The sequence below is a fragment of the Erythrolamprus reginae genome, chromosome 2 (genome assembly GCF_031021105.1).
Source record: "Erythrolamprus reginae isolate rEryReg1 chromosome 2, rEryReg1.hap1, whole genome shotgun sequence".
In the NCBI taxonomy this organism is placed as follows: Eukaryota; Metazoa; Chordata; class Lepidosauria; order Squamata; family Dipsadidae; genus Erythrolamprus; species Erythrolamprus reginae.
In genome coordinates, this window is record NC_091951.1 from 4,511,624 (window position 1) to 4,536,374 (window position 24,751).

Consider the following 24,751-nt stretch of genomic DNA (forward strand, 5'->3'; position numbering starts at 1 on the left):
GAGAGGAAGAGAGAGAAACAGAGAAAAAAGAGAGGAAGGAAAAGAGAAAGAAAAAGAATGGGAGTAAGGAAGAGAGAAAGAAAATGAAAATCTAGTTTGAAACTAGCTCAACTATTTAAGTGGCATTTTGATATTGATAGAGTTGCCCTATTATGAGCTCACTGTTATAGACCAGTGATTTTCAACCTTTTTTGAGCTGCGGCACATTTTTTACATATACAAAATCATGGGGCACATTGAGCGGGGGGGGGAGTGGGGGGGCTAAAAAAGTTTGGACAAAAAAATGATCTCTCTTCCTCCCTCTCGCTATATTTCTCTCCCTCTTTCTCTCTCTTCCTTCCTCCCCCTCTGTCCATCCCTCTTTCTTTCTCTCTTCTTTCCTTCCTCTCTTTTTTGCTCTCTTTCTATCTCTCCCTCCTTCCCTGCCTCTCTTTCTCTCTCTCTTGCTTTCTTTCTCTCTCTTTCTCTCTCTCTCTTGCTTTCTCCCTCTTTCTCTCTCTCTTGCTTTCTTTCTCTCTCTCTCTTTCTTTCTGTCTCTTTCTTTTTCTCTCTCTCTTGCTTTCTCTCTCTTTCTCTCTCTCTTGCCTTCTTTCTCTCTCTTGCTTTCTTTCTCTTGCTTTCTTTCTCTCTCTCTTGCTTTCTTTCTCTCTCTTTCTCTTGCTGAGCTTCGCGGCACACCTGACCATGTCTCGCGGCACACTAGTGTGCCACGGCACATTGGTTGAAAAACACTGTTATAGACACACAGTACAGTATTTTATTTTGAAATTCTCTGAGGCAAAACAGGGTGGGTTTTTTGTTTGTTTGTTTGTTTGTTTGTTTGTTTGTTTGTTTGTTTATTTGTTTATTATTTATTATTTATTATTTATTATTTATTATTTATTATTTATTATTTATTATTTATTATTTATTATTTATTATTTATTATTTATTATTTATTATTTATTATTTATTATTTATTATTTATTATTTATTATTTATTATTTATTATTTATTATTTATTATTTATTATTTATTATTTATTATTTATTATTATTTATTTATTTATTTATTTATTTATTTATTTATTTATTTATTTATTTATTTATTTATTTATTTATTTATTTATTTATTTATTTATTTATTTATTTATTTATTTATTTATTATTTCTGTGCCGCCCAGTCCCAAAGGGACTGCCGCTCAGACACTTTTCCGCCCACCCCCCAAAAAAATTAGAGGGAACACTGGTGGGGAGAGGTGTGTCTTATATTCTAAAAAATATGGTACATTTTCAGCCAGATCATCATGCAAGTAGAATTCACTCGCATGAGCTGAGTCCAATGACCAATCAATGAAAAAGGACACTTCTTGGTTTTGCGGTAAAAACTGGATTTATTGAGAAATAAATAGAATAGTTCAACCTAAACCATATCTTGAAGTAAGAGAGGAACCGAAGAGAGAGAGACATGAAATTATTTCATCTTTTTCTTAAATACTGAGGTATAAGAAGAGGCCAATTCTCTCTCTCTTTCTTTTCATCTGTCTATCTCTCTCTCACACACATACACACACATAAATGTTTTACATTATTTGTTAAAGGACCCCCACAAAATTTACACACACAAAATTTATATATATACACACAATTTATTTTACATTATTTATTCAAGGACTAGACACATACACACCATAAATATATCATGTTAAGCCCATCCATTCTTATTTTTCCAATGCAGCACTCATCAGTAAAACAGAATGCAAAAGGAATTGAACAAAAACAGTGCTGTTAGAGCCTATTTCTCTCTCTAAACCAGTGTTTCTCAACCTTGGCAGTTTGAAGATGGGTGGACTTCAACTCCCAGAATTCCTAGAGTTGTTAACCTGATCCTATGCAGTTTCTGCTCAGGCAATCTCACACTACTCACAAGAGCCTACAAAACTTTTGCCAGACCCATCCTAGACTACTGCTCATCTGTCTGGAACCCATACCACATCTCAGACATCAACACCCTTGAAAATGTCCAAAGATATTTCACCAGAAGAGCCCTTCACTCCTCCACTCGAAACAGAATACCCTACGAAACTAGACTAACAATCCTGGGCCTAGAAAGCCTAGAACTACGGCGCCTAAAACACGATTTGAGTATTGCCCACAAGATCATATGCTGCAACGTCCTACCAGTCAATGACTACTTCAGCTTCAACCGCAACAACACAAGAGCACGCAACAGATTCAAACTTAATACGAACCGCTCCAAACTTGACTGTAAAAAATATGATTTCAACAATCGAGTTATCGAAGCGTGGAACTCATTACAGGACTCAATTGTGTCAACCCCTAATCCCCAACATTTCTCCCTTAGACTCTCCACGATTGACCTCTCCAGGTTCCTAAGAGGCCAGTAAGGGGCGTCCATAAGTGCAATGGTGTGCCTTTCGTCCCCTGTCCAATTGTCTTTCCTCTCTTTTACCTATCATATATATTTTCTTCCTTTCATATATCCTCTCCTCTAAGTTCACTTTCACCCTCTTTTATATTACCACATGTCTATTTTTCTTCCTATGTATTTGTGTATTGGACAAATGAATAAATAAAAAATAAAATAAATCTTCAAACCGCCAAAGTTGAGAAACACTGCTCTAAACCTATTTCTAATAACAGTCAAGTGACTCCTGGAGGTGGACACAGGGATCTGGGTCAGAATAAGATTACAGAAGACCACATATGTTGCTTGAAAACTGGTGAGTATTCTCAAAAATTAAGGATAATCCTGCAAGCTGTAACTTTTATAATGTCCTTTGTGCTGGTTTTTGCACCATCAAAGCCAAAACGCAATGGAAGAAAATTTAATCCGGCATCAGTGAACACCGCCAAGGGATTTCCAGAATCACAGAGATAGAAGGAAGAAAATGAAGATGCTCAGATCCCCCTCAAGCCAGCCAGTCCAGTATCTTCCTGGATTGCAGGTGTAGCCTCTGTGCATTTGATGAGTTTCAGGTGGGAAAACCTCTGATCCAGATAACCACTCATTGGTCATTCTGCTATATCTGAAATTATAAATGATTTAGAAAAGGGTGATATATGCAAACTACAAGGAAGAGGAATGAAAAGATCATGAAGACCATCCCTCCCTGTTCAATACAGCTTCCAATAAGACAGTGTTTCCCAACCTTGGCAACTTGAAGATACAGTGATGTCTCATCTTACAAACCCCTCGTCATACAAACTTTTCGAGATACAAACCCGGGGTTTAAGATTTTTTTGCCTCTTCTTACAAACTATTTTCACCTTACAAACCCACCGCCGCCGCTGGGATGCCCTGCCTCTGGACCTCCGTTGCCAGCGAAGCACCCGTTTTTGCGCTGCTGGGATTCCCCTGAGGCTCCCCTCCATGGGAAACCCCACCTCCGGACTTCCATGTTTTTGTGATGCTGCAGGGAAATCCCAGCAGCGCAAAAACGGGTGCTTCGCTAGCAATGGAAGTCTGTAGGTGGGGTTTCCCAGCGAGGGGAGCCTCAGTGAAATCGCAGCATTGCAAAAGCACAAAGGTCCGGAGGTGGGGTTTCGAGAACTTCGGTGTTTTTGCGATGCTGTGATTTCACTGAGGCTCCCTTCGCTGGGAAACCCCACCTCCGGACTTCCGTTGCCAGCGAAGCGCTCATTTTTGCGATGTTGGGATTCCCCTGCTGGGATTTCCCTGCAGCATTGCAAAAACAAAGAAGTCCAGAGGTGGGGTTTCCCATGGAGGGGAACCTCAGGGGAATCCCAGCCATGCAAAAACGGGCGCTTCGGCTGGCAAAAGGGGTGAATTTTGGGCTTGCACGCATTAATTGCTTTTCCATTGATTCCTATGGGAAACATTGTTTCGTCTTACAAACTTTTCACCTTAAGAACTTCGTCCCGGAACCAATTAAGTTTGTAAGACAAGGTATTACTGTATTTGGACTTCAACTCCCAGAATTCTGGGAGTTGAGGTCCAAATATCTTCAAGTTGCCAAAGTTGGGAAACACTGCAATAAGGCAGCTCTGAAGATAATTGTCTATTAGTACTTCTCAGCCTTGACAAATTCTAAAATGTGTGGACTTGCAAGGTCCCTTTTATTTCTATTCTGATTCGGATTCTCACATACCATTTCCAGAAGAAGATGATTCTTGGCTGTTTCCTGAAAATCAAAGAAGGAAGAATGTCAATATATTGTGAAACCGAAGTCGTCTCTACTCTTTCTGACCTGTCTTCTCCAATTTGCACAGGAGAACAGGCTGGCTATTCTAACCTATCCCATTTTTCTTTGGTCATCTTTTCTGGAGGCCAAACATCTCTGATACTTTTAACTATTCCTCCTACAAATTTTCTTTTGGAGGACACCAACTTGAGGAAGATCATTCTATATTATTTTGCTTACTTACCGCTCCAAACTTGACTGTAAAAAATATGATTTCAACAATCGAGTTATTGAAGCGTGGAACTCATTGCCGGACTCAATTGTGTCAACCCCTAACCCCCAACATTTCTCCCTTAGACTCTCCACGATTGACCTCTCCAGGTTCCTAAGAGGCCAGTAAGGGGCGTACATAAGTGCACTAGTGTGCCTTTCGTCCCCTGTCCAATTGTCTTTCCTTTCACTCACTTATCATATATATTCTCTTCCTTTCATATATCCTCTCCTCTAAGTTCACTTTTACCCTTACATATATTACCACATGTCTATTTTCTTCCTATGTATTTGTGTATTGGACAAATGAATGAATAAATAAATAAACATCTTTAAATCTCCCGTATTAAATACTGTATAAATTAGCTGTTTCTCCCCCAGACTCAAATATGGAACCTCTGTGGCTACATACTGGCATTGATACATTGGGGGAACTTGGAGAAGACAATTCTTCACTGAGTCCACCCACTGGAAGATCTCATCGGTCTAAAAAATGAGGTAGTCTTCAAGGGCACAATAGCTCCCTTATTGACTAGGAAGCTGACAATTTTTCCCCACACAGTTAGTCATTTTTCTCTTCGGATGTATAGCATGCTCTCATTCCATCGAAGGTAGAAAGATCAGGTCATCCGGCCAAACTTCCTGCCCACTATAGAATCCACTAAAAGTTCTGCCGGGCTCTATGGTATGAGTCTCCCGAATATTCAAGGGTACAAATTTCAGACACACACACACTTGAAAGTTCAAAAACAATGTTCTTTATCACAAAAATTCAAAACAAAAAAAAAGCACCCTTTTTATATTGCAAAGAGCACTCGTCCCAAAACAACCTGGTAGTCTGTACAATCCCCTTAATCAGTCCTTAAGTACTTAGCTAGCAGCTGTGAAGGAACGCAACAGCCCTCCTTCTTCCACGAAGTGAGAAACACACACTTTGCTCTGCTTTGGTTTCAAAGGCGTGAAAAATTAACAAACAAAGTCTGGAAAACAGCAAAGCACGATCCTGAAGAACTGCGATCAGATAATCTTCCACAACGGCCAAACCAACACACTGCTATTTGTATCAGCAGCTCTAATTAGTAGAACCCCACCCAAGCACAGGTGTGGCCTCTCTTATCTCCTGTAATATGTCCTCAATTGGTCTCTTCTACGCATAACTCTGCGCCTGCGTGGGTCCAAGACTTCCGCATCTGAATCGGTGGAAGATAATGGAGATTGACTTCCTGGACTGTGTGCCAAGCCCCCCTCTTCCAAGTCACTCCCACCTTCTTCTTCGTCCGAGGAAACTGCACTACCTGACTCTGTCGGCAATAAAACAGGCCTATGACATGTTGATGTATCCCATGCATCCACCTCCACATTCCTTGAGGCAGGAGCTGGGCCAGAGCCAACCACAATACTAAATATGATCACGTAACCTTTATTTGTAGACCTCTGGCAAAGGAGGACTCATGACAACATGCAGCAGCCTGATCCACTGAGTGACAGCTTTTTTTTATAATCAGGAATTTCCTATGATTTTTATCCAGATCTTTCTTCCCAGTAGTTTTAATCTACTGTTTCTGGTCCTGCCCGTTGGGGCATGAGAGAATAAACCCATTCCTTCTTCTTAAAGATACCTCTTCAGAGATTTGAACACTACCACAATCTGAAGTTAGTTGGGGGAAAGATCAAAAGCAACGTGAGAAAATATTATTTTACTGAAAGAGTAGTAGATCCTTGGAACAAACTTCCAGCAGACGTGGTCGGTAAGTCCACAGTAACTGAATTTAAACATGCCTGGGATAAACATAGATCCATTGTAAGATAAAATAGTATAAGGGCAGACTAGATGGACCATGAGGTCTTTTTCTGCCGTCAGTCTTCTTTGTTTCCATGTTTCTACTATCCCTTTTCTCCTTGGTCATATTTTCTGGTGGCCAAACATTTCCAGATACATGTAACTATTCCTCCTATAGAAACATAGAAACATAGAAGACTGACGGCAGAAAAAGACCTCATGGTCCATCTAGTCTGCCCTTATACTATTTCCTGTATTTTATCTTACAATGGATATATGTTTATCCCAGGCATGTTTAAATTCAGTTACTGTGGATTTACCAACCACGTCTGCTGGAAGTTTGTTCCAAGGATCTACTACTCTTTCAGTAAAATAATATTTTCTCATGTTGCCTTTGATCATTCCCCCAACTAACTTCAGATTGTGTCCCCTTGTTCTTGTGTTCACTTTCCTATTAAAAACACTTCCCTCCTGAACCTTATTTAACCCTTTAACATATTTAAATGTTTCGATCATGTCCCCCCTTTTCCTTCTGTCCTCCAGACTGTACAGATTGAGTTCATTATGTCTTTCCTGATACGTTTTATACTTAAGACCTTCCACCATTCTTGTAGCCCGTTTTTGGACCTATAGCTTCATTTCCGTCCTTATGTCCTTCTCAAAACCTGAACTAATTTGTCACTATTTCTTCGGATGGCTGCTTTGAGGTGTGCATTTGGAGGGGAGGCTATATCCAGTGCCCCCCCATCTCCCTCCCTTTCTCTCTCAGGGTGTGTGTAGCGGTAAAATTTGAAAATATGGCAGAGTGTTGCAATGTAACCTTTCCCACGCACACGCACACCAATTTTTGAAGGTGCGTGTGCCCAATTCGATGCAGATACAACCGTATGCATTGTATTGCTCTTGGCCAATTCGGAGCCCTCCTAATGGGGAGGGGCTTCCTGGCTATTTTCACTTTCATGTCCTGATCTTTGAGCGCCACCAATACACATTCCATTTCAGAGAGGCTGTTTTCACTTACTTGATGCAGCTTGGTACCCCTTCCGCCATTTTTCTGAAAACACAAAAACAAAAAGTTAGACCCAAATATTTTAAAACCTTTATAACGGGCTGTGTAAGTTAATATTTTATCCAAGCTTTACAGCAGTGGTTCTCAACCTTTCTAATGCCGCGGCCCCTTAATACAGTTTCTCCTTGTTGAGGTGACCCCCAACCATAGGTCTAGCGCCAATACTCCCAACAGAGCTTTAAGCTGATTGGCAGGAAGGTCAGAGGGACACCCCCACTGTAAACGCCTGATTGGTCGGATTGTAAAAATATGTTCCAAGGCGCCAGGATAGAAGCTTTAGTTCCTAACACCGTGGGGAATTTGTCTTTTCCCAGGGTCTTAGGCGACCCCTGTGAAATGGTCGTTCGACCCCCAAAGGGGTCCCGACCCCTAGGTTGAGAATCACTGCTTTAGAGTTTAGTTTCAAGGGATTAGTTTTTTAATTTGGCAGCACCTAGTCTAGCTCACAAACACACCAAATGACCAGGGGTGGATTCTAACTTACCTCACTGCCGTTTCATTTCCTTCATATGTGCTCATGCGCAGTGCCAATTTTTTTTTAAAAAAAATCTGAAAACAAGATGGCGGCGCATGGACAGTGTCAAAAACTCGGCATCTGCCCATGTAGAAAGAAAAAAAGTCAGCAAAAAATTCCCCCTCAAAAAAAATAATAATAATAATCCAAAAAATGGATGGCGTCATCCATGGATCGGCACCGACAGAAACAGCTCTGTGATATCACCAGTGGTTTGCTACAAGTTCAGGCAAACCGGTCCAAACTGGGAGGAATCCACCTCTGCAAATGACACCCCCCTCCCTCAGGATCTAAGTCTCCTGTCTAATGGGGAGATTGAGTTTTGCAGCCTAACTGTAATAGTCCTATTTAATTTTGAGGGCCAGGTTAGTACAGTAGTACCTCTAGATACGAGTTTAATTTGTTCCAGAACGGAGCTCGTATGTCGATCAACTCATATCTGGAACAAATGGCTTTAGACTTTGTTTTTCCCCGCCGAGATAACCAGAAGCAAAGATTCTTGCGCCACCTAGTGGAAGCTCGACTCGTATCCCGAATTTGAGCTTGGGTGTCGAACAGAAATTTCGCTCCCGTCGTGGCTCGTAACTTGGAATACTCGCATGTGGAGCAGCTCGTATCTAGAGGTACTACTGTATAAGATTATAAACCAGGAGACCATGCTTTTCTACTCCTACCTTAGGCAGGGTAGGTGGCTGAGTGACTTTGGCCAGATCTCAACCATAAGAGACGGGCAATGAAAAACATTGCCCAACAAGCCCCACAGGGATTCTCCAAGGAATTACCAGGAGTCCATGCTGATTTGAAGGTAGACTCCATCCCCCAAACCTGGAGGTACCTGGATGCCTTTTGGGTCCTGAAGAAGCTTTGACAACTGCTCTTCTGGATCAGTGTTTCCCAACCTTGGCAACTTGAAGATATTTGGACTTCAACTCCCAGAATTCCCCAGCCAGCAAATGCTGGCTGGGGAATTCTGGGAGTTGAAGTTCAAATATCTTCAAGTAGCCAAGGTTGGGAAACAGTGTTCTAGATCAGGATTGTCAAATTTGTGGCATCATGTTGTCATTGCATGACATTTCGAGACTTCTTTCCTTTCACGGAGCTGGGGTGGGTGTAGCCTGCATGGGCTGCCAGTTTGAAACCCCTGTTCCAGATGCAAAACCAAATGATAGCAGAAGAGCTGCCACCATTGAGCAATGTAGGACAGAGGCCCCCAATTCCCAGGTCATGGCTGGGTACTGGGCCATCCCTTGTTCAGAATCGGGCCATGCAAACAGCAGGCCTGATTCTGCACATACTGCTTGCATGGCGCCATTTCATCTCCCTGCCCCTGGCCCCGTCCAGAAAACCAGAAAGATTGGACACCACTGCTGTAGGAAACTCTGAAAGACATAGACCTGGGTCATTGCTTGCTTGGCCCTTTCTATTTATAGGCTTCCAGGCCTAATCCGTGGGCAGATGCCATTTGTGTGATTGGTGGACACTGTTCTGCTCATTGATCCATGTTTAGATAGTGTTGGGTTGGATGTTATGAGTTTCAGGCACTGCCCATTATAAGAGAAGTGGTTTTTCTCAAAGAACAGGAGGGAGGCTGAAACTGCCACCAAGAAGCTCCTACCAACAGGAAGAAATCTCAGTTTACTTACTGGTGTAGAACAGGATCCCAATTATCACTGAGAGAGCAACAGCCAGAGCACCTAGGATAATGCCCACGAGGATCCCTGTTGCAGATGAAACTAAGAAAAGAACAAAAAGTTGGCCTCAGATAGAAAGCCCACAGAGAGAGTGTTGCGGACAGCTGAGAAGATTATAGGAAGCTATAATTATACGAAGCTATAATTCAGGATATGGCTTATACGCGCTATTGTGGTTGGCTCTGGCCCAGCTCCTGCCCTAGGGAATGGCGATTAGTCTACATTCAAAGTGACAATACAGTTATTATTCTATATTCTATTCTATTCCTACTACTACTAGTACTACTACTACTATTCTAATCTTGGGTACTGTTTTGTTTGTTTACAGTTTTGTCTCACATTTCAACCACTGCCTGCAACTGAAAGTGGTTTTTTATTCCAAAGGAAGTTTCTCAGATTGCAACAATTTGGTCTTCAACCTTGAAAGACGGCGTTTAACGACTGACTTGTTAGAAGTGTATAAAATCATGCATGGGATAGAAAAGGTGGATAGAGAAAAAAATATTTTCTCTATCACACAATACTAGGACAAGGGGGCACTCCCTAAAGCTCATAGGTAAGAAAGTGAGGGCAAATAAAGGGTCATCGATTTATGGAATTCACTTCCAGAAGAGGTCGTGACAGCTGTCAGCCGTGATAGCTTCAAGGCAGGATTAGACAGATTCATGGATGCCAAGTGTATCGGTGGTTATTGAAACGGATGTCCATTGGTTGAGCAGGCAGGATTTCCTTGAGTACCATTTGTTGGGGGTGAAGGGAAAGGGAGAGTCTTGCCTTCTCTTTCTGCTCAAGATCCCCATGGACAATTGGTGGGCCACTGTGTGACACAGAATGCTGGACTCGATGGGCTTTGGCCTGGTTCAGCAGGGCTCTTCCTATGTTCTTATATTCTCATGGATTTTTCTTTAGCAAAATTATCTATCTATCTATCTATCTATCTATCTATCTATCTATCTATCCATCCATCCATCCATCCATTTATTTTATTTATTATTTATTTATTTATTATTTAGATTTGTATGCCGCCCCTCTCCGCAGACCTTTACAACCTTGCAGTCCAAGGAGCGGCAGATTGATTGAGATGCAAAAAGTTACCAGCCTTCCAGCAGCTGAATTGGTTCACATTAGCACCAATATTTCCTTACATAATAATAATAATAATAATAATAATAATAATAATAATAATAATGATAATTTATTATATTTGTATGCCGCCCCTCTCCGAAGACTCAGGGCGGCTCACAACAATAATAAGAAACAGTGTAACAATGGCACAAATCTAATAATAAAAATATATAAAACCCCAACAATTAAAAGCCATACAGCACATACATACCAAACATGAAATATAAAAAGCCTGGGGGAGATGTCTCAGTTCCCCCATTCCTGGCGATACAGGTGGGTCTTGAGTAACTTGCGAAAGACAAGGAGGGTGGGGGCCGTTCTAATCTACAGGGGGAGTTGGTTCCAGAGGGCCGGGGCCGCCACAGAGAAGGCTCTTCCCCTGGGGCCCACCAAACAACATTGTTTGGTCGACGGGACCTGGAGAAGGTCAACTCTGTGGGACCTTATCGGCCGCTGGGATTCGTGCGGTAGAAGGCAGTTCCGGAGGTATTCTGGTCCAATGCGTATTATTGTGTATTATTATGTATTGGACAAAATAAATACATAAAAATAGATTGAACCTAGATATTAGATGTATGGGAAGTACCAAGAACAGCACCCTATAAATAAGTCTTAACTTATTTATAGGCATCCATGCGCCTAGTCTTTCCACTACAATTACTCACCAGGCTTCTCCCAGGAGAAATCCTGCGGATCCAGAAGTCCGTCATGCTCCACGTGACATCTGTACTGCTCCCTCTCCTTGGGGTCGACCTCAATGCTGAGCCAGGTGTGGTAGGTCCTGTCTGAATTGGGAGTGATCCCACCCCGGAGGGTCTCCTGCTCCAAGATTTCTTCACCTCTCCTCCAGGTGACATCAACCTCTTTGGGATAGAAGCCATACAGGTGGCAGATGAGGATCTCCAGTCCGTCGTAGCTCCCTTTCCGGCTGACTGTCACCACTGGAGGTTCTGCAAAAATTGAAACATTTGTAATAATCAGCCGAGTTGATGGCTTGAAACAACGTCTGGAGATGTAACAGGACTCCAGATCCCATCTAGCCCAAGCAGCAAGGTCAACAGGGAAGGAAGGTGAGCAATATCAGAGCTGCACTTTCGGAAGCTAGCCAGCCCAACCAGCAAACCATCCCAACCAGCTAACCCACCCAACCACCCAGCTACAGACGAATAGATATGGAGTTGAAGTCTTCAATAAAACACAGCAGTAGTAGAAAGTCTTGGAAAAATATATTTACTTCTTATTTATAGTATTAACTATATTCTATTTTACCATATATATATATATCACACTGGAATGTCACTAGTATCACTACAACTATCTCAGTTACAATAACTCACAGGAACCAACAGATCAATACAGCAACTTCAGAGCACACTTCACACAAAGCAGGATAAGAGATCAGAGAGAGAGAGCGGCGAGAACATAGAGCAGAGACTAAAGCTCTTGCATGTTTAAATACTTTTCACCTGATGAGGTTGTTGCATGCTTAATGCATGCTGCTCTGAGTTTCTGGATAGGGGAAGCATTCAAATCTAATAAATTATTATTATTATTATTTTGTTGCAATACAGCAAACGAGATCACTATTCTGGATTTCGTATTTCATCACCAGTCGGGCGCGTCCCAAGCACCTAGGACTGGGTGATGTAGCGGCGAATTATGTTTGCCGATCCCAGTAAAGCGGCCTTTTGCAATTGACAGATGGAAATTTTGTCAATTCCGATGCTTTTCAAATGTCCGCTGAGATCCTTTGGTACTGCGCCCAGCGTGCCAAGTACCACTGGGACCACTTTCACGGGCTTATGCCAGAGTCGTTGCAGCTCGATTTTTAGATCTTCGTATTTCACTAATTTCTCTAGCTGCTTCTCCTCAATTCTGCTGTCTCCTGGGATTGCGATGTCGATGATCCATACTTTCTTTTTCTCCACGATCACAATGTTTGGTGTGTTATGCTTCAGAATTTGGAATTATTATTATTATTATTATTATTATTATTATTATTATTATTAATAATAATAATAAGCCTCAGAATGTCTCATCATTCTCTACATAGGCCTTCTGCATTCAGATATTACCTCAGGATATGCTTAATCCTGACAAGCAATGTAGTTCAATACCTCTGCCTGCTATTGTTGAATATCTGAAGCAAGATTTAAACAATCCTGGTTCTCTGTTTTGATATGCCCTGCGCAGGAAGCCGAGGGTTTAAGGCTACAGAGTTTAAACTGCACCATCGCAGTGATTAAGCCTGACTTTTTCCCACAAGTTATCCCAAAAGTGAATACAGGTAATCTGTGGGTTACAAGCAATCCCTTAGCGAATGTTTGACATTACGCCATCAGCATCCCCTGGTGTTTATAAACTGTTGCGGTTAGCTCTGGCCCAGCTCCTGCCCCAAGGAATGTGCAGGTGGATGTGGGGGAAACATCCACATGCCGCAGGCCTATTTGCTCCCGATGGAATCTGCCGATGAAGCCTCCTCTGACCAAGGAAGCGTGAGTGACAGGGAAGAGGGGAGTTTGGCAGACAGCCCAGGAGGAGATCAATCATCTGTATCATCCTTGGATTCTGAACAAGAAATGACACATCCACACATGTGTAGAGTGATGCATAGGAGACAACAACTGAAGGATTATTACAAGAGAAAATGAGGCCACCTGTGGTTGGGTGGGCTGCTGTAATTAGTGCTACAGATAAAAGTGCAACCTGGTATTTTAGCCTCATGGCAGTTTATCTGATTAATTGTTTCGTCAAGATCGTGGTTTTTGTGCTGTTCAAGATTGTGTGTGGACTCTCTGGACTTTAGAATTGGACTCAATTTCCCAGTTATTGGGTGAGCAATTGGATTGCATTTAACCTGTGCCTTGTGTGTACCAGAAAATCCATTTGACATTTAAAAAGGGAGCTGTTTCTGTTTTTCTGTTTATAAAAACTTTTGGGCTTTCCTTTTATCGTGTGGTGTGTGTCTTCCTGGACTAATTACCCTGTAATTACAGGCGGTTGAAACACGCCGGTAGAACATAAACGAGTCCCAAAACCACAAATCTTGCAGCACAACGGCAGTTATTTGTCCTTACGAACAACCACAAAGGTTCTGTAACATTCATTCAGCACTTTGCCAGCCCAAATGGAGCTTTGGAGGGACAAGCCCACCCCTCTGACCTTTCGTTTTGGCCTGCACAGGCCTTGCCTGGCACGTTGGCAGTGATGTTGGAGCATTCACAGCTTCTGGAAGCAAGCTGATCCACTGATTAATTGCTCTGTCAAGAAAGTTCTCCTTAGTTCTAGGTTGCTTCTCTCACTGATTAGTTTCCACCCATTGCCTCTTGTCATACCCCAGGTGCTTTGGAGAATAGTTTGACTCTGTCTTCTTTGTGGCAGGCCCTGAGATATTGTAAGACTGCTATCATCATCATCATCATCATCATCATCATCATTTATTAGATTCGTATGCCGCCCCTCTCCACAGACTCGGGGCGGCTCACAGCAATCATAAGAACAATATATAGTAAAAAATCTAATATTAAAATCTAAAATAACAATTTTACATTAAAAAGCCTAAAAACCCGAGTATATAAAAAACATACACACAAACATACATAGGCAAGGGGGAGATGTCTCAGTTCCCCCATGCCTGACGGCAGAGGTGGGTTTTAAGAAGTTTACGAAAGGCAAGGTGGGTGGGGACAGTCCTAATCTCTGGGGGGAGCTGGTTCCAGAGGGTCGGGGCCACCACAGAGAAGGCTCTTCCCCTGGGTCCCGCCAGCCGACATTGTTTAGTCGACGGGACCCGGAGAAGGCCAACTTTGTGAGATCTAACCGGCCGCTGGGATTCGTGCAGCAGAAGGCAGTTCCGGAGATATCCTGGTCCGGTGCCATGAAGGGCTTTATAGGTCATAAGCAACACTTTGAATTGTGACAGGAAACTGATTGGCAACCAATGCAGACTGTGGAGTGTTGGTGTAACATGAGCATATTTGGGAAAGCCCATGATTGCTCTTGCAGCTGCGTTCTGCACGATCTGAAGTTTCCGAACACTCTTCAAAGGTAGCCCCATGTAGAGAGCATTGCAGTAATCGAACCTCTAGGTGATGAGGGCATGATTGACTATGAGCAGTGACTCCCAGTCCAGATAGGGCCGCAACTGGTGCACCAGGCGAACCTGGGCAAACGCCCCCCTTGCCACAGCTGAAAGATGTTTCTCTAATGTGAGCTGTGGATTGAAGAGGACGCCCAAGTTGCGGACCCTCTCTGAGGGGGTCAATAATTCCCTGGACAGATAGAATTGTCCTTGGGAGGCAAAACCCACAGCCACTCCGTCTTGTCTGGGTTGAGTTTGAGTTTGTTGACACCCATCCAGACCCCAACAGCCTCCAGGCACCGGCACATCACTTCCACTGCTTCGTTGACTGGACACGGGGTGGATATGTACACCTGGGTATCATCCGCATACTGATGATACCTCACCCCATGCCCTTGGATGATCTCACCCAGCGGTTTCACGTAGATATTAAATAGCAGGGGGAGAGGACCGACCCCTGAGGCACCCCTCATGTCACCCGTAATCCTTCTTTTCATCGAATTGGACACACCCAATTCCAGCAACTGTTCTTCATAAGTTTTATCCCCCAATCCCCTAATTATCTTTGTTGCTCTTCTCTGCACTCTTTCTAGAGTCTCAACATATTTTAAACATCATGGTGACCAAAACTGGATACAGTATTCCAAGTGTGACCTTACCAAGTCATTATAAAATGGTATGTGATCTCTTATATAAAATGTGACCACCACAACCCACAGCCCTTCACCTTTTCGGAGAAGAGACTCCTTGCCGTAATTCAAGTATTTCTGCAGCCAATCAATGCAGTCTCCTTCCAGGAAATTCTTCCGGCCTTGCGTCCAGACCTGATCGGCCTCCCACCTCCGCTTGGTGACCTGGGCCCGCCAGTTGGCTGCTGTCCAGGTGAGGGTCTGTTTATCCAGGCTGAGGAAATCTCTCCCGTCATAGCCAAACTGAGAACGGCCTTCTTTACGTCCGTCTTGTCGTAACTCACACCCGTGCATCCATTGCCAGGTGTGAAACCCTGCAAAACACGCCTTGGTGAAGTTTCCATCGGTCGCTAAGTATCAGAGATGTACTGCTCAAAAAAATAAAGGGAACACTCAAATAAAACATCCTAGATCTGAATGAATGAAATATTTTCATTGAATACAATGGTACCTCTATTTAAGAACTTAATTCGTTCCGTGACTAGGTTCTTAAGTAGAAAAGTTTGTAAGCAGAAGCAATTTTTCCCACAGGAATCAATGTAAAAGCAAATAATGCGTGCAAACCCATTAGGAAAGAAATAAAAGCTCAGAATTTGGGTGGGAGGAGGAGGAGGAAGAAGAGGAGGAAGAGAGTCGCTGCCAAAGGAAGAAGATGAGGTGAGGGGAATAAAAAAAAATCCAAAACTTTAAGGCTTAAAAAAAGGGGGGGGGACTCTGAGGCGGCGAGGAGGAGCATGCGCCTCCAATACACCTGGCGCAAGGCTGCCTCCCATACACTGCGTGAGAGAGAGAAACCCCGGCGGATGAAAGGGGAGAACCTCCTGCACCTTTGACCGAAATGTAGCTGCTGTTGCTGCTGCTACCTGCTTCCTCTTCCTTCCCATGCTGAAGGGCTCCCCTCTCCTCTCGCTCGCTCGCTTTGTAGCCGGCACCGGGTATGGTAGCCGGCGCCAGGGCGCCACCACATCGAAGTGGTTTATTCCCTCTCCCAGCACCCAGAGAAAGGAAAATGCTCCGTTCGCTCTTGGCTACCCAGGGCGAAGAGAGTGTTTCTTTTCTCTGGGCGCTGGCAGAGGTTTATTCCCTCTCCAAGCACCCCGAGAAAGGAAAATGCTCCATTCGCTCTGGGCTGCCAAAGCCTCCTTAAGTGCCACCGAAAGGCTCCTCTGGCAGCCCAGAAAAGCCCGAAATGGCTGGGATTAAAGGGGGAATGGCAGGAAACTGGCCGGGTCTTTGTGCCGTTCTCAAATTTCCTAGGAAATTTTTCCGGTTCTTATCTAGAAAAGTTCTTAAGTAGAGGCGTTCTTAGGTAGAGGTACAACTTCTGTACAAGGTTGAATGTGCACAACAGCATGTGAAATTGATTGTCAATTAGTGTTGCTTCTTAAGTGATTTCACAGAAGTTTATATTGTGTTGTTTAAGTGTTCCTTTTATTTTTTTTGAGCAGTGTATAACAAAAGGCTTGGAATATACCATTATTAAGGCTTGGAATGTACCATCATCTACAAGCAATCCTCAGCTTACAACCACACAATCTGAGGTTAGTTGGGGGAAAGATCAAAAGCAACGTGAGAAAATATTATTTGATTGAAAGAGTAGTAGATCCTTGGAACAAACTTCCAGCAGACGTGGTAGATAAATCCACAGTAACTGAATTTAAACGTGCCTGGGATAAACATATATGCATTGTAAGATAAAATACAGGAAATAATATAAGGGCAGACTAGATGGACCAGGAGGTCTTTTTCTGCCGTCAGTCTTCTATGTTTCTATGTTTCCAATTAATTCAGCTTTTCGTGGTAGGTCAATAAAAAAGATACTACAGGGATTGCAGGAAATACTCTAGTAGGGTATGAAGTCCACTTCTTTTATTCTATATATTCTTATACTAAACAAAATTAAGATGAGGTTATTGGAATTTCTTTCTCACAGGTATCTCCGCCCCTACAAGTTTATTTAAACATCTCAAAACCTTCCTGCCCCATCAGCTCCAAAAGTATGGGATGACTGATTATTAAATATGGATTGACGATGGAATATTGGTAAAAGATATATTTAGGTGTTGTTTAATATTAGGATGTATTAATTTTAAAAAATTGGATTAGAATTTCAGAACTATATAGGATTACATAGGTAAAATTAATGGAAGGTACATATGACAAATAAGCGGTTTATGATATGTACTTTATGATTTTATGAGTTTGCATTATGAATTTAAAATATACTTGGAAATGTAGAAGATTGATATAAGTTAATAATAGTAAATGCCAAGTGCCTGAAAATTAATTGAGCTTGGAAATATTGAATGAAATTATAAAAAAGTATAATTTATGGAAATATATTAATTGATACATTGGTGTTCAGGTAGATTTTAATAGTATTACTAGATTACTATAATACTATGATAAATATTTAAGAAATTAAGATTTTAAAGCATGGGTTTTTTAATAGTTATGTTTTTGGTTTTGCTGGTTGTTTTAGTTTTAATAGTAATAGATTTTTGTTTGGTTTTATTATTAATTTCTTTTAATAATATGAAGGGTTTTTTCTTATTTATTTATTTATTTATTTATTTATTTATTTATTTATTTATACATACATACATACATACATACATACATACATACATACATACATACATACTTCTATGCTGCCCAGTCCCAAGGGGACTGCCGCTCGGACGCTATACTTTTCCGCCCACACCGAAAAAAAATTAGAGGGAACATTGGGGCAGACTAGATGGACCATGAGGTCTTTTTCTGCCATCAATCTTCTATGTTTCTATGTTTCTAAAAAGGTTAGCCATCACTGATCTAGACTAACCACATTGGTAGGTGAGCAGCAAAGCAGCCTATACCCAAGCTCCTGTCATCCTGGCACTTACCCGGGGTGTGGTTGAAGCGGTTCCAGAGGCTCAGTTGGAAGTAAAGCTCCCAGCTGCGGGAAAGCTGAGTTTGCCAGTCCCAATACTGACTGTCGTCTTCACCCACCTTCTGAATCCAGGGCCCCCGTGGCAAGTCCCTCCGCGAATCGCTATCGTAGTGGACAAACTGCTGATCATCCAAGTAGCCCACAATGACGAAGCGGGGCAGGCCGTGGCCCAGTTCTGACACGCCGGTGAAGAAATAGCGCAGGACGTGGTTAGTGGCGGCTATGGGGAGAAAAGAAGCAGGCATTCGGTGAGCATTGTTTTCCGCTGAACGGAACTGAAAACCCCAAAGGACCATTGTCGAACCGCAGACCCGGAAGCAATGGGCGGAAGCTTATTAAAGAGAGACCCAACCACGGAGTTGTTCTGCCGGGCTCTCTGGTAGGAGCCTCCCAAAAATTCAAGGGTACAAATTTCAGACACACACACACGTTTGAAAATTCAAAACAATGTTCTTTATCCCAAAATTCAAAATAAACTAAGCACTCCTTTTGTGTTGCAAAGAGCACTCCTCCCAAAACAACGGGGTAGTCTGTACAATTTCCCTTAAGCAGTCATTAAGTACTTAGCTAGCAGCTGTGAAGAAACTTCACACCCCTTCTTCTTCCAATGAAGTGAGACACACACACACACACGTTGCTCTGCTTTGTTTTCAAAGGTGTGAAAAATCAATAAACAAAGTCCAGAAACCAGCAACACAGGATTCCTGACGAACTGGGATCAGATACTCTTCCACAACGGCCAAACCCACATGCTGCTATTTATAGCAGCAGCCCTAATTACTGGAGCTCCACCCAAACACAGATGGCCGCTCTTATCTCCTGTAATATGTCCTTACTTGGTCTCTTCTATGCATAATTCTGCACTTCTGTGGATCCAAAACGTCTTCATCCGAATCAATGGAAGATAAGGGTGATTGACTGCCTGGGCTGTGTGCCAAGCCCTCCTCTGCCGAGTCACTCCCACCTTCTTCTTCGTCCGAGGAAAATAAACTCTGAACTGATTCTGTCGGCAATAACACAGGCCTGTGCCATGTTGAAGTTTCCCCTGCATCCACCTCCACATTATCTGGGGCAGGAGCTGGGCCAGAGCCAACCATTTTTGGTTTCCAGAGAGCCTCCAGGAGGATGGTGGAGGACATTTCTACCCTCTCCCAGGTCCAATGAAGCCTTTGGAGCCAGGGGAGGGCGAAACGCGAGCCTACTGGGCCCACAAGGTTGGGAAACAGGCCATTTGTGGCCTCCAGAGGGCCTTTGGAGGGCAGGGAAAACTGTTTCCACCCTCCCCAGGCATTGAATTATGGGTGTGGGCACTTGGGAATGCACTATAACATGCGCCCACGCTCTTTTGGCACCCGAGGGAAAAAAGGTTCGACATCACTGGACTAGGCAATTATTTGACCAGGGATGACATAAAATCTCCTGCATTAATAATAATAATAACAATAATAATAATAATAAATAATAAATAATAATAATAATAATAATAATAATAATAATAATAATAATAAAGCCTAAAACACGATTCTGCGGCACAGATGATCCACTGGAACTTGTGCCGGAACTACCATTTACCAATGGCAAAAAACTGGTGGGATCATAAGCCCGAAAAAGTGGTTGAAAATGAGCAAGCAAAACTACTGTGGGACTTCCGACTTCAGACTGACCGAATTCTGAAGCATAACACACCAGACATTGTGATCGTGGAGGAAAAAAAAGTATGGATCATCGACATTGCAATCCCAGGAGACAGCAGAATTGAGGAGAAGCAGCTAGAGAAATTAGTGAAATACGAAGATCTAAAATTCGAGCTGCAATGACTCTGGCATAAGCCAGTGAAAGTGATCGCAGTGGTACTTGGCACGCTGGGCGCAGTGCCAAAGGATCTCAGCAGACATTTGAAAACCATCGGAATTGACAAAATCTCCACCTGTCAATTGCAAAAGGCCGCTTTACTGGGATCGGCAAAATTAATTCGCCGCTACATCACGCAGTCCTAGGTGCTTGGGAAGCGCCCGACTGGTGATGAAATATGAAATCCAGCATAGTGATCTTGTTTGTTGTGTTGTACTGACATAATAATAATAATAATAATAATAATAATAATAATAATAATAATAGTAATTTATTAGATTTGTATGCCGCCCCTCTCTGAAGATTCGGAGCGGCTCACAACAGTAATACATAATACATAATCAAAAAAGTGTTGGGATTCTAGAAAGAGTGTCCAAGAATATGCTGGGGGCAGAGATGGGTTCCACTTACCTTCGCCAACGGTTTTCATTGTGATGTTTCGGGTGCGTGAGCGGAGCAAACACAAGCTCGCGCATTCCCTCATGCAATCCCACTTCCGTGCATGCTCAGAAGGTGGCTTCAACCTGGAACACAGCTGAGGATCTGCTCCGCTGTGCTTCAGGTGAAGAAATAAAGATCGGTATTAACCAGGGGGGGCAGGGGGGGGCTTTTTTCGAAGCAGAGGACGAGGAGAAGTCATCAGATCACAGAAAAGTTCGCCGAAAATTGGGGGGGAAAGATGACGGCGCCCGTGGACCAACACCGTCCGAACCGGATCCATGATACCATTGTTGCATCACCAGTGGGTCACTAATGGTTCTGGCAATCTGGTCCAAACTGGGAGGAACCCATCCCGCCCCCTTTTAAGGAGCTCATTCCACACACTGGCAAATAAACCGGCAGGAGAATTTCAACAAATCCAAATGCCTGCTTGCTGTTTCAAAATCTTCCCTTGTCTCCAAGTAAAAATGGGATCTTACTTTTGGTGGTTTGTTGATATCGCTAATACCGCTCTATAAAGTAAGACCACACATAGAATACTGCAACTTGTATTGGTTACCACATTCTAAAAAAAGATGCTGAGACTCTAGAAAACGTTTAGAGAAGAGCAACCAGGATGATGAGGGGACTGGAGGCTAAAAGATGAAGTGAACAGTTGCAGGAAGTGGGCTGGGCTGGGCTAAGGAAGACAAGGAGCAGGGGAGACATGATAGCAGCATTCTAGCGGTACCAAAACACACCTGTAAGTGGATCACAAGCTTCCTAACAGACAGGAACAGAGACACTTGAAAATGCGTACCCTACAGAATACCCTACGAGACTAGATTTTCAATCCTGGGCCTAGAAAGCTTAGAACTAAGACGCCTTAAACATGATCTAAGTGTTGCCCACAAGATCATATGCTGCAACGTCCTGCCTGTCGGTGATTACTTCAGTTTCAACCACCACAACACAAGAGCACACAACAGATTTAAACTTAATATTAACTGCTCCAAACTTGACTGTAAAAAATACGACCTCAGTAACCGAGTTGTCGAAGCATGGAACTCATTACCGGACTCCATAGTGTCATCCCCAAACCCCCAACACTTTACCCTTAGATTATCCACAGTTGACCTATCCAGATTCCTAAGAGGTCAGTAAGGGACGAGTACAAGTGCACTAGAGTGCCTTCCATCCCCTGTCCTATTGCTCTCCTATATCTCCTATACCTTTCTTCTATTCCTATATCTCTTCTTCTATTCTTTCATTGATATGTTTTATTCCTATATCTTCTTTTCTTTCTTAGATATATTTTACTATGAGTATCTCCTCTATAATAGGGGTGGGCAATTAATTTTGCCATAGGGCTGCATGAGAAATTGGGATGGTTTTAGAGGGCCGGACTAATATAATTAACTCAGTTCTATCCAATACTGTATAATATTGGGTAGAACTGAGTTAATTATATTATAAAAATTATAAATTATAAATTATAAATTATACATTAAATTATAATATGTAATGTAATATGTAATATGTAAATGTAATATATAATATATAATATATTATATGTTATATGTTATATACTATACTATATACTATATAAAATACTGTATATACTATATATACCACGGAGAAGGGCGGCATACAAATCCAATAAATAAATAAAATAATAAATAAATAAAATAATAAATAAATAAAATAATAAATAAATAAAATAATAAATAAATAAATAAATAATAAATAAAAATATATATTATATCTTGAACACCCAGTTCTTATCTAGAAAAGTTGGACTGACCTCTGCGGGCTGCATCCGGCCCTCTGGCCACACTATAACCTTCATCATGTATTTTACTATGTGTATACCCACTAAAACCCTCATTATGCATTGGACAAAACCAATCAATCAATAAAAATAAATTGAATTATGGGTGTGGGCCCTTGCGCAGGCACAATAGTGTGTGCACACAAGCTTTTGGCCCCCAAGGGAAAAAAAGGTTCGCCATCACGGACCTACAAGGTCGCTCCCTTCCAACTCTGTGAATCTGTTTTAAAAACCTCTGGCGGTCTCTTCCAAGCCTTAGGATTCTACCTTCTGTTCCCTAATAGAGAGGGCATGAAGGACCCAGCCAATCACGTGAGGAGGAACGTCCGAGCCCGCAGCGCTGGGGAATTCCAGCTGCGACGCGGAGCGACAACTACCCATAGCAAGAGGGGAGAAATGCTGTTGTTGGGTAATAGTGGACTTCCCATCCCGTACAGAGATGCTCCTGTCCCCTCCGCCTCGCGTCCGTGCCGGGGTCTCCTGTCCCTTCTCGCTTTCTCCACATCCTCCCCCAGCTTCTCCCGGGACCTTTGGGTACCAACCGATGCCCGGCTGCTCGGGGGTTCCCAGTGCCGGGAAAGCGGAGAGAGTCTCCGCTCGGGATCCGCGGCTGCTCTGCCAACGGGACCTCCCCAAATGAAGCCCTCGCGCAACGGGGCTCTTCCTCCCCGACACTCACCCGCGCTCAGCAGCAGGGTGGCCGCCTCCAGCCACACCAAGAGGGACCGGGAGATCATGCGGAGCCCAAAGCCGGTCTCGCCTTGGCAGCGCCCCGGCCGAGCCCCAGGAGGAAGGACGAGCAGCTACCAGGAACTGGCACCAGCAGCTTGGAGAGGCGCCCCCTGCGCGGAAGATGCTGGGCGGCTCTCGGAGGAGTCTCCGCCCGGGGTGGGGTGGGAGGTCAAGGGAAAGTCCGAGGCTAGGAGCTGGCCAAGAGACCTCAAGATATCCTGCCCTCCTTCAAACGGTCACTCACAATCTTTATTTATTTGTTTGTTTGTGTTTGTTTGTTTGTTTGTTTGTTTTTTGTGTTTGTTTATTTATTTATTTTGTCCAATACACAATGAGGGTTTTAGTGGGTATATATCTATATACACATAGTAAACTTGAGCCATTCCCAGTTGACTGCAGTAGATCCCTTCTTTGAATCCGGTTTGTATGAGATGTATGATGTATTTTTTTTTAATATTAAGGGTTTTTAATTGTTTTAACCATTGGATTTGTACTGTTTTGTTGTTATGAGCCGCTCCAAGTCTCCGGAGAGGGGCGGCATACAAATCTAATAAATAATAATCCATGGGGCGCAGCATTCAATTTCCGGTCACAATTCAAAGTGTTGGTTATGACCTTTAAAGCCCTTCATGGCATCGGACCAGAATATCTCCGAGACCGCCTCCTGCCGCACGAATCCCAGCGACCGATTAGGTCCCACAGAGTGGGCCTTCTCCGGGTCCCGTCAACTAAACAATGTCGGTTGGCGGGCCCCAGGGGAAGAGTCTTCTCTGTGGCGGCACCGGCCCTCTGGAACCAACTCCCCCCGGAGATTAGAACTGCCCCTACTCTTCCTGCCTTCCGTAAACTCCTCAAAACCCACCTTTGCCGTCAGGCATGGGGGAACTAAGACATCTCCCCCTGGGCACGTTTAATTTATGCATGGTATGTCTGTGTGTGTGTCTGTTAGCATATGGGGTTTTTAAATATTTAAATATTTTAAATTTGTCTGATTGCTTATGATTTGTTTCTACATGTTGTGAGCCGCCCTGAGTCTTCGGAGAGGGGCGGCATACAAATCTAAGTAATAAATAAATAAATAAATAAAATAAATTCTAAGATTCCTCTTTTTAGATTCTCCAGGGCTGCGTGTGATTGGCAGGAGGGCTGTGCTGCATTTATTTTATTTTATTTTTATAGAATAGGATAGGATAGGATAGAATAGAATCCTTTATTGGCCAAGTGTGATTGGACACACAAGGAATTTGTCTTTGGTGCAGATGCTCTCAGCGTACATAAAAGAAAAAGACATTTGTCAAGAATCATGAGGTATAACAATGATTGTCATAGGGGTCAAGTAAGCAATGAAGAAACAATATTAATAAAAATCTTAGGATACAAGCAACAAGTGATAGTCATACAGTCCTAAGTGGGAGGAAAAGGATGATAAGAATGATGAGAAAAACTAGTAGAATAGAAGTGCAGATTTAGTAGAAAGTCTGACAGTGTTGAAGGAATTATTTGTTTAGCAGAGTGATGGCGTTTGGGAAAAAACTGTTCTTGTGTCTAGTTGTCTTGGTGTGCAGTGCTCTGTAGCGATGTTTTGAGGGTCGGAGTTGAAACAGTTTGTGTGCAGGATGCGA

General features: G+C 42.9%; 1 protein-coding gene across 1 annotated transcript; it reads right to left on the minus strand.

Annotated features, from left to right (window-relative positions):
* Positions 1-1,352: 1,352 nt before the first annotated feature.
* LOC139162928 (class I histocompatibility antigen, F10 alpha chain-like) lies at positions 1,353-23,244 on the minus strand. Its single transcript, XM_070743845.1, has 8 exons — positions 23,077-23,244; positions 18,249-18,515; positions 15,402-15,677; positions 11,259-11,543; positions 9,421-9,510; positions 7,216-7,248; positions 4,112-4,144; positions 1,353-3,028 (listed from the first exon to the last, which is right to left on the minus strand). The coding sequence occupies exons 1-8, from the start codon at positions 23,132-23,134 to the stop codon at positions 3,015-3,017; spliced, it is 1,056 nt and encodes a 351-aa protein (XP_070599946.1). The 5' UTR covers positions 23,135-23,244; the 3' UTR covers positions 1,353-3,014.
* Positions 23,245-24,751: the final 1,507 nt, after the last annotated feature.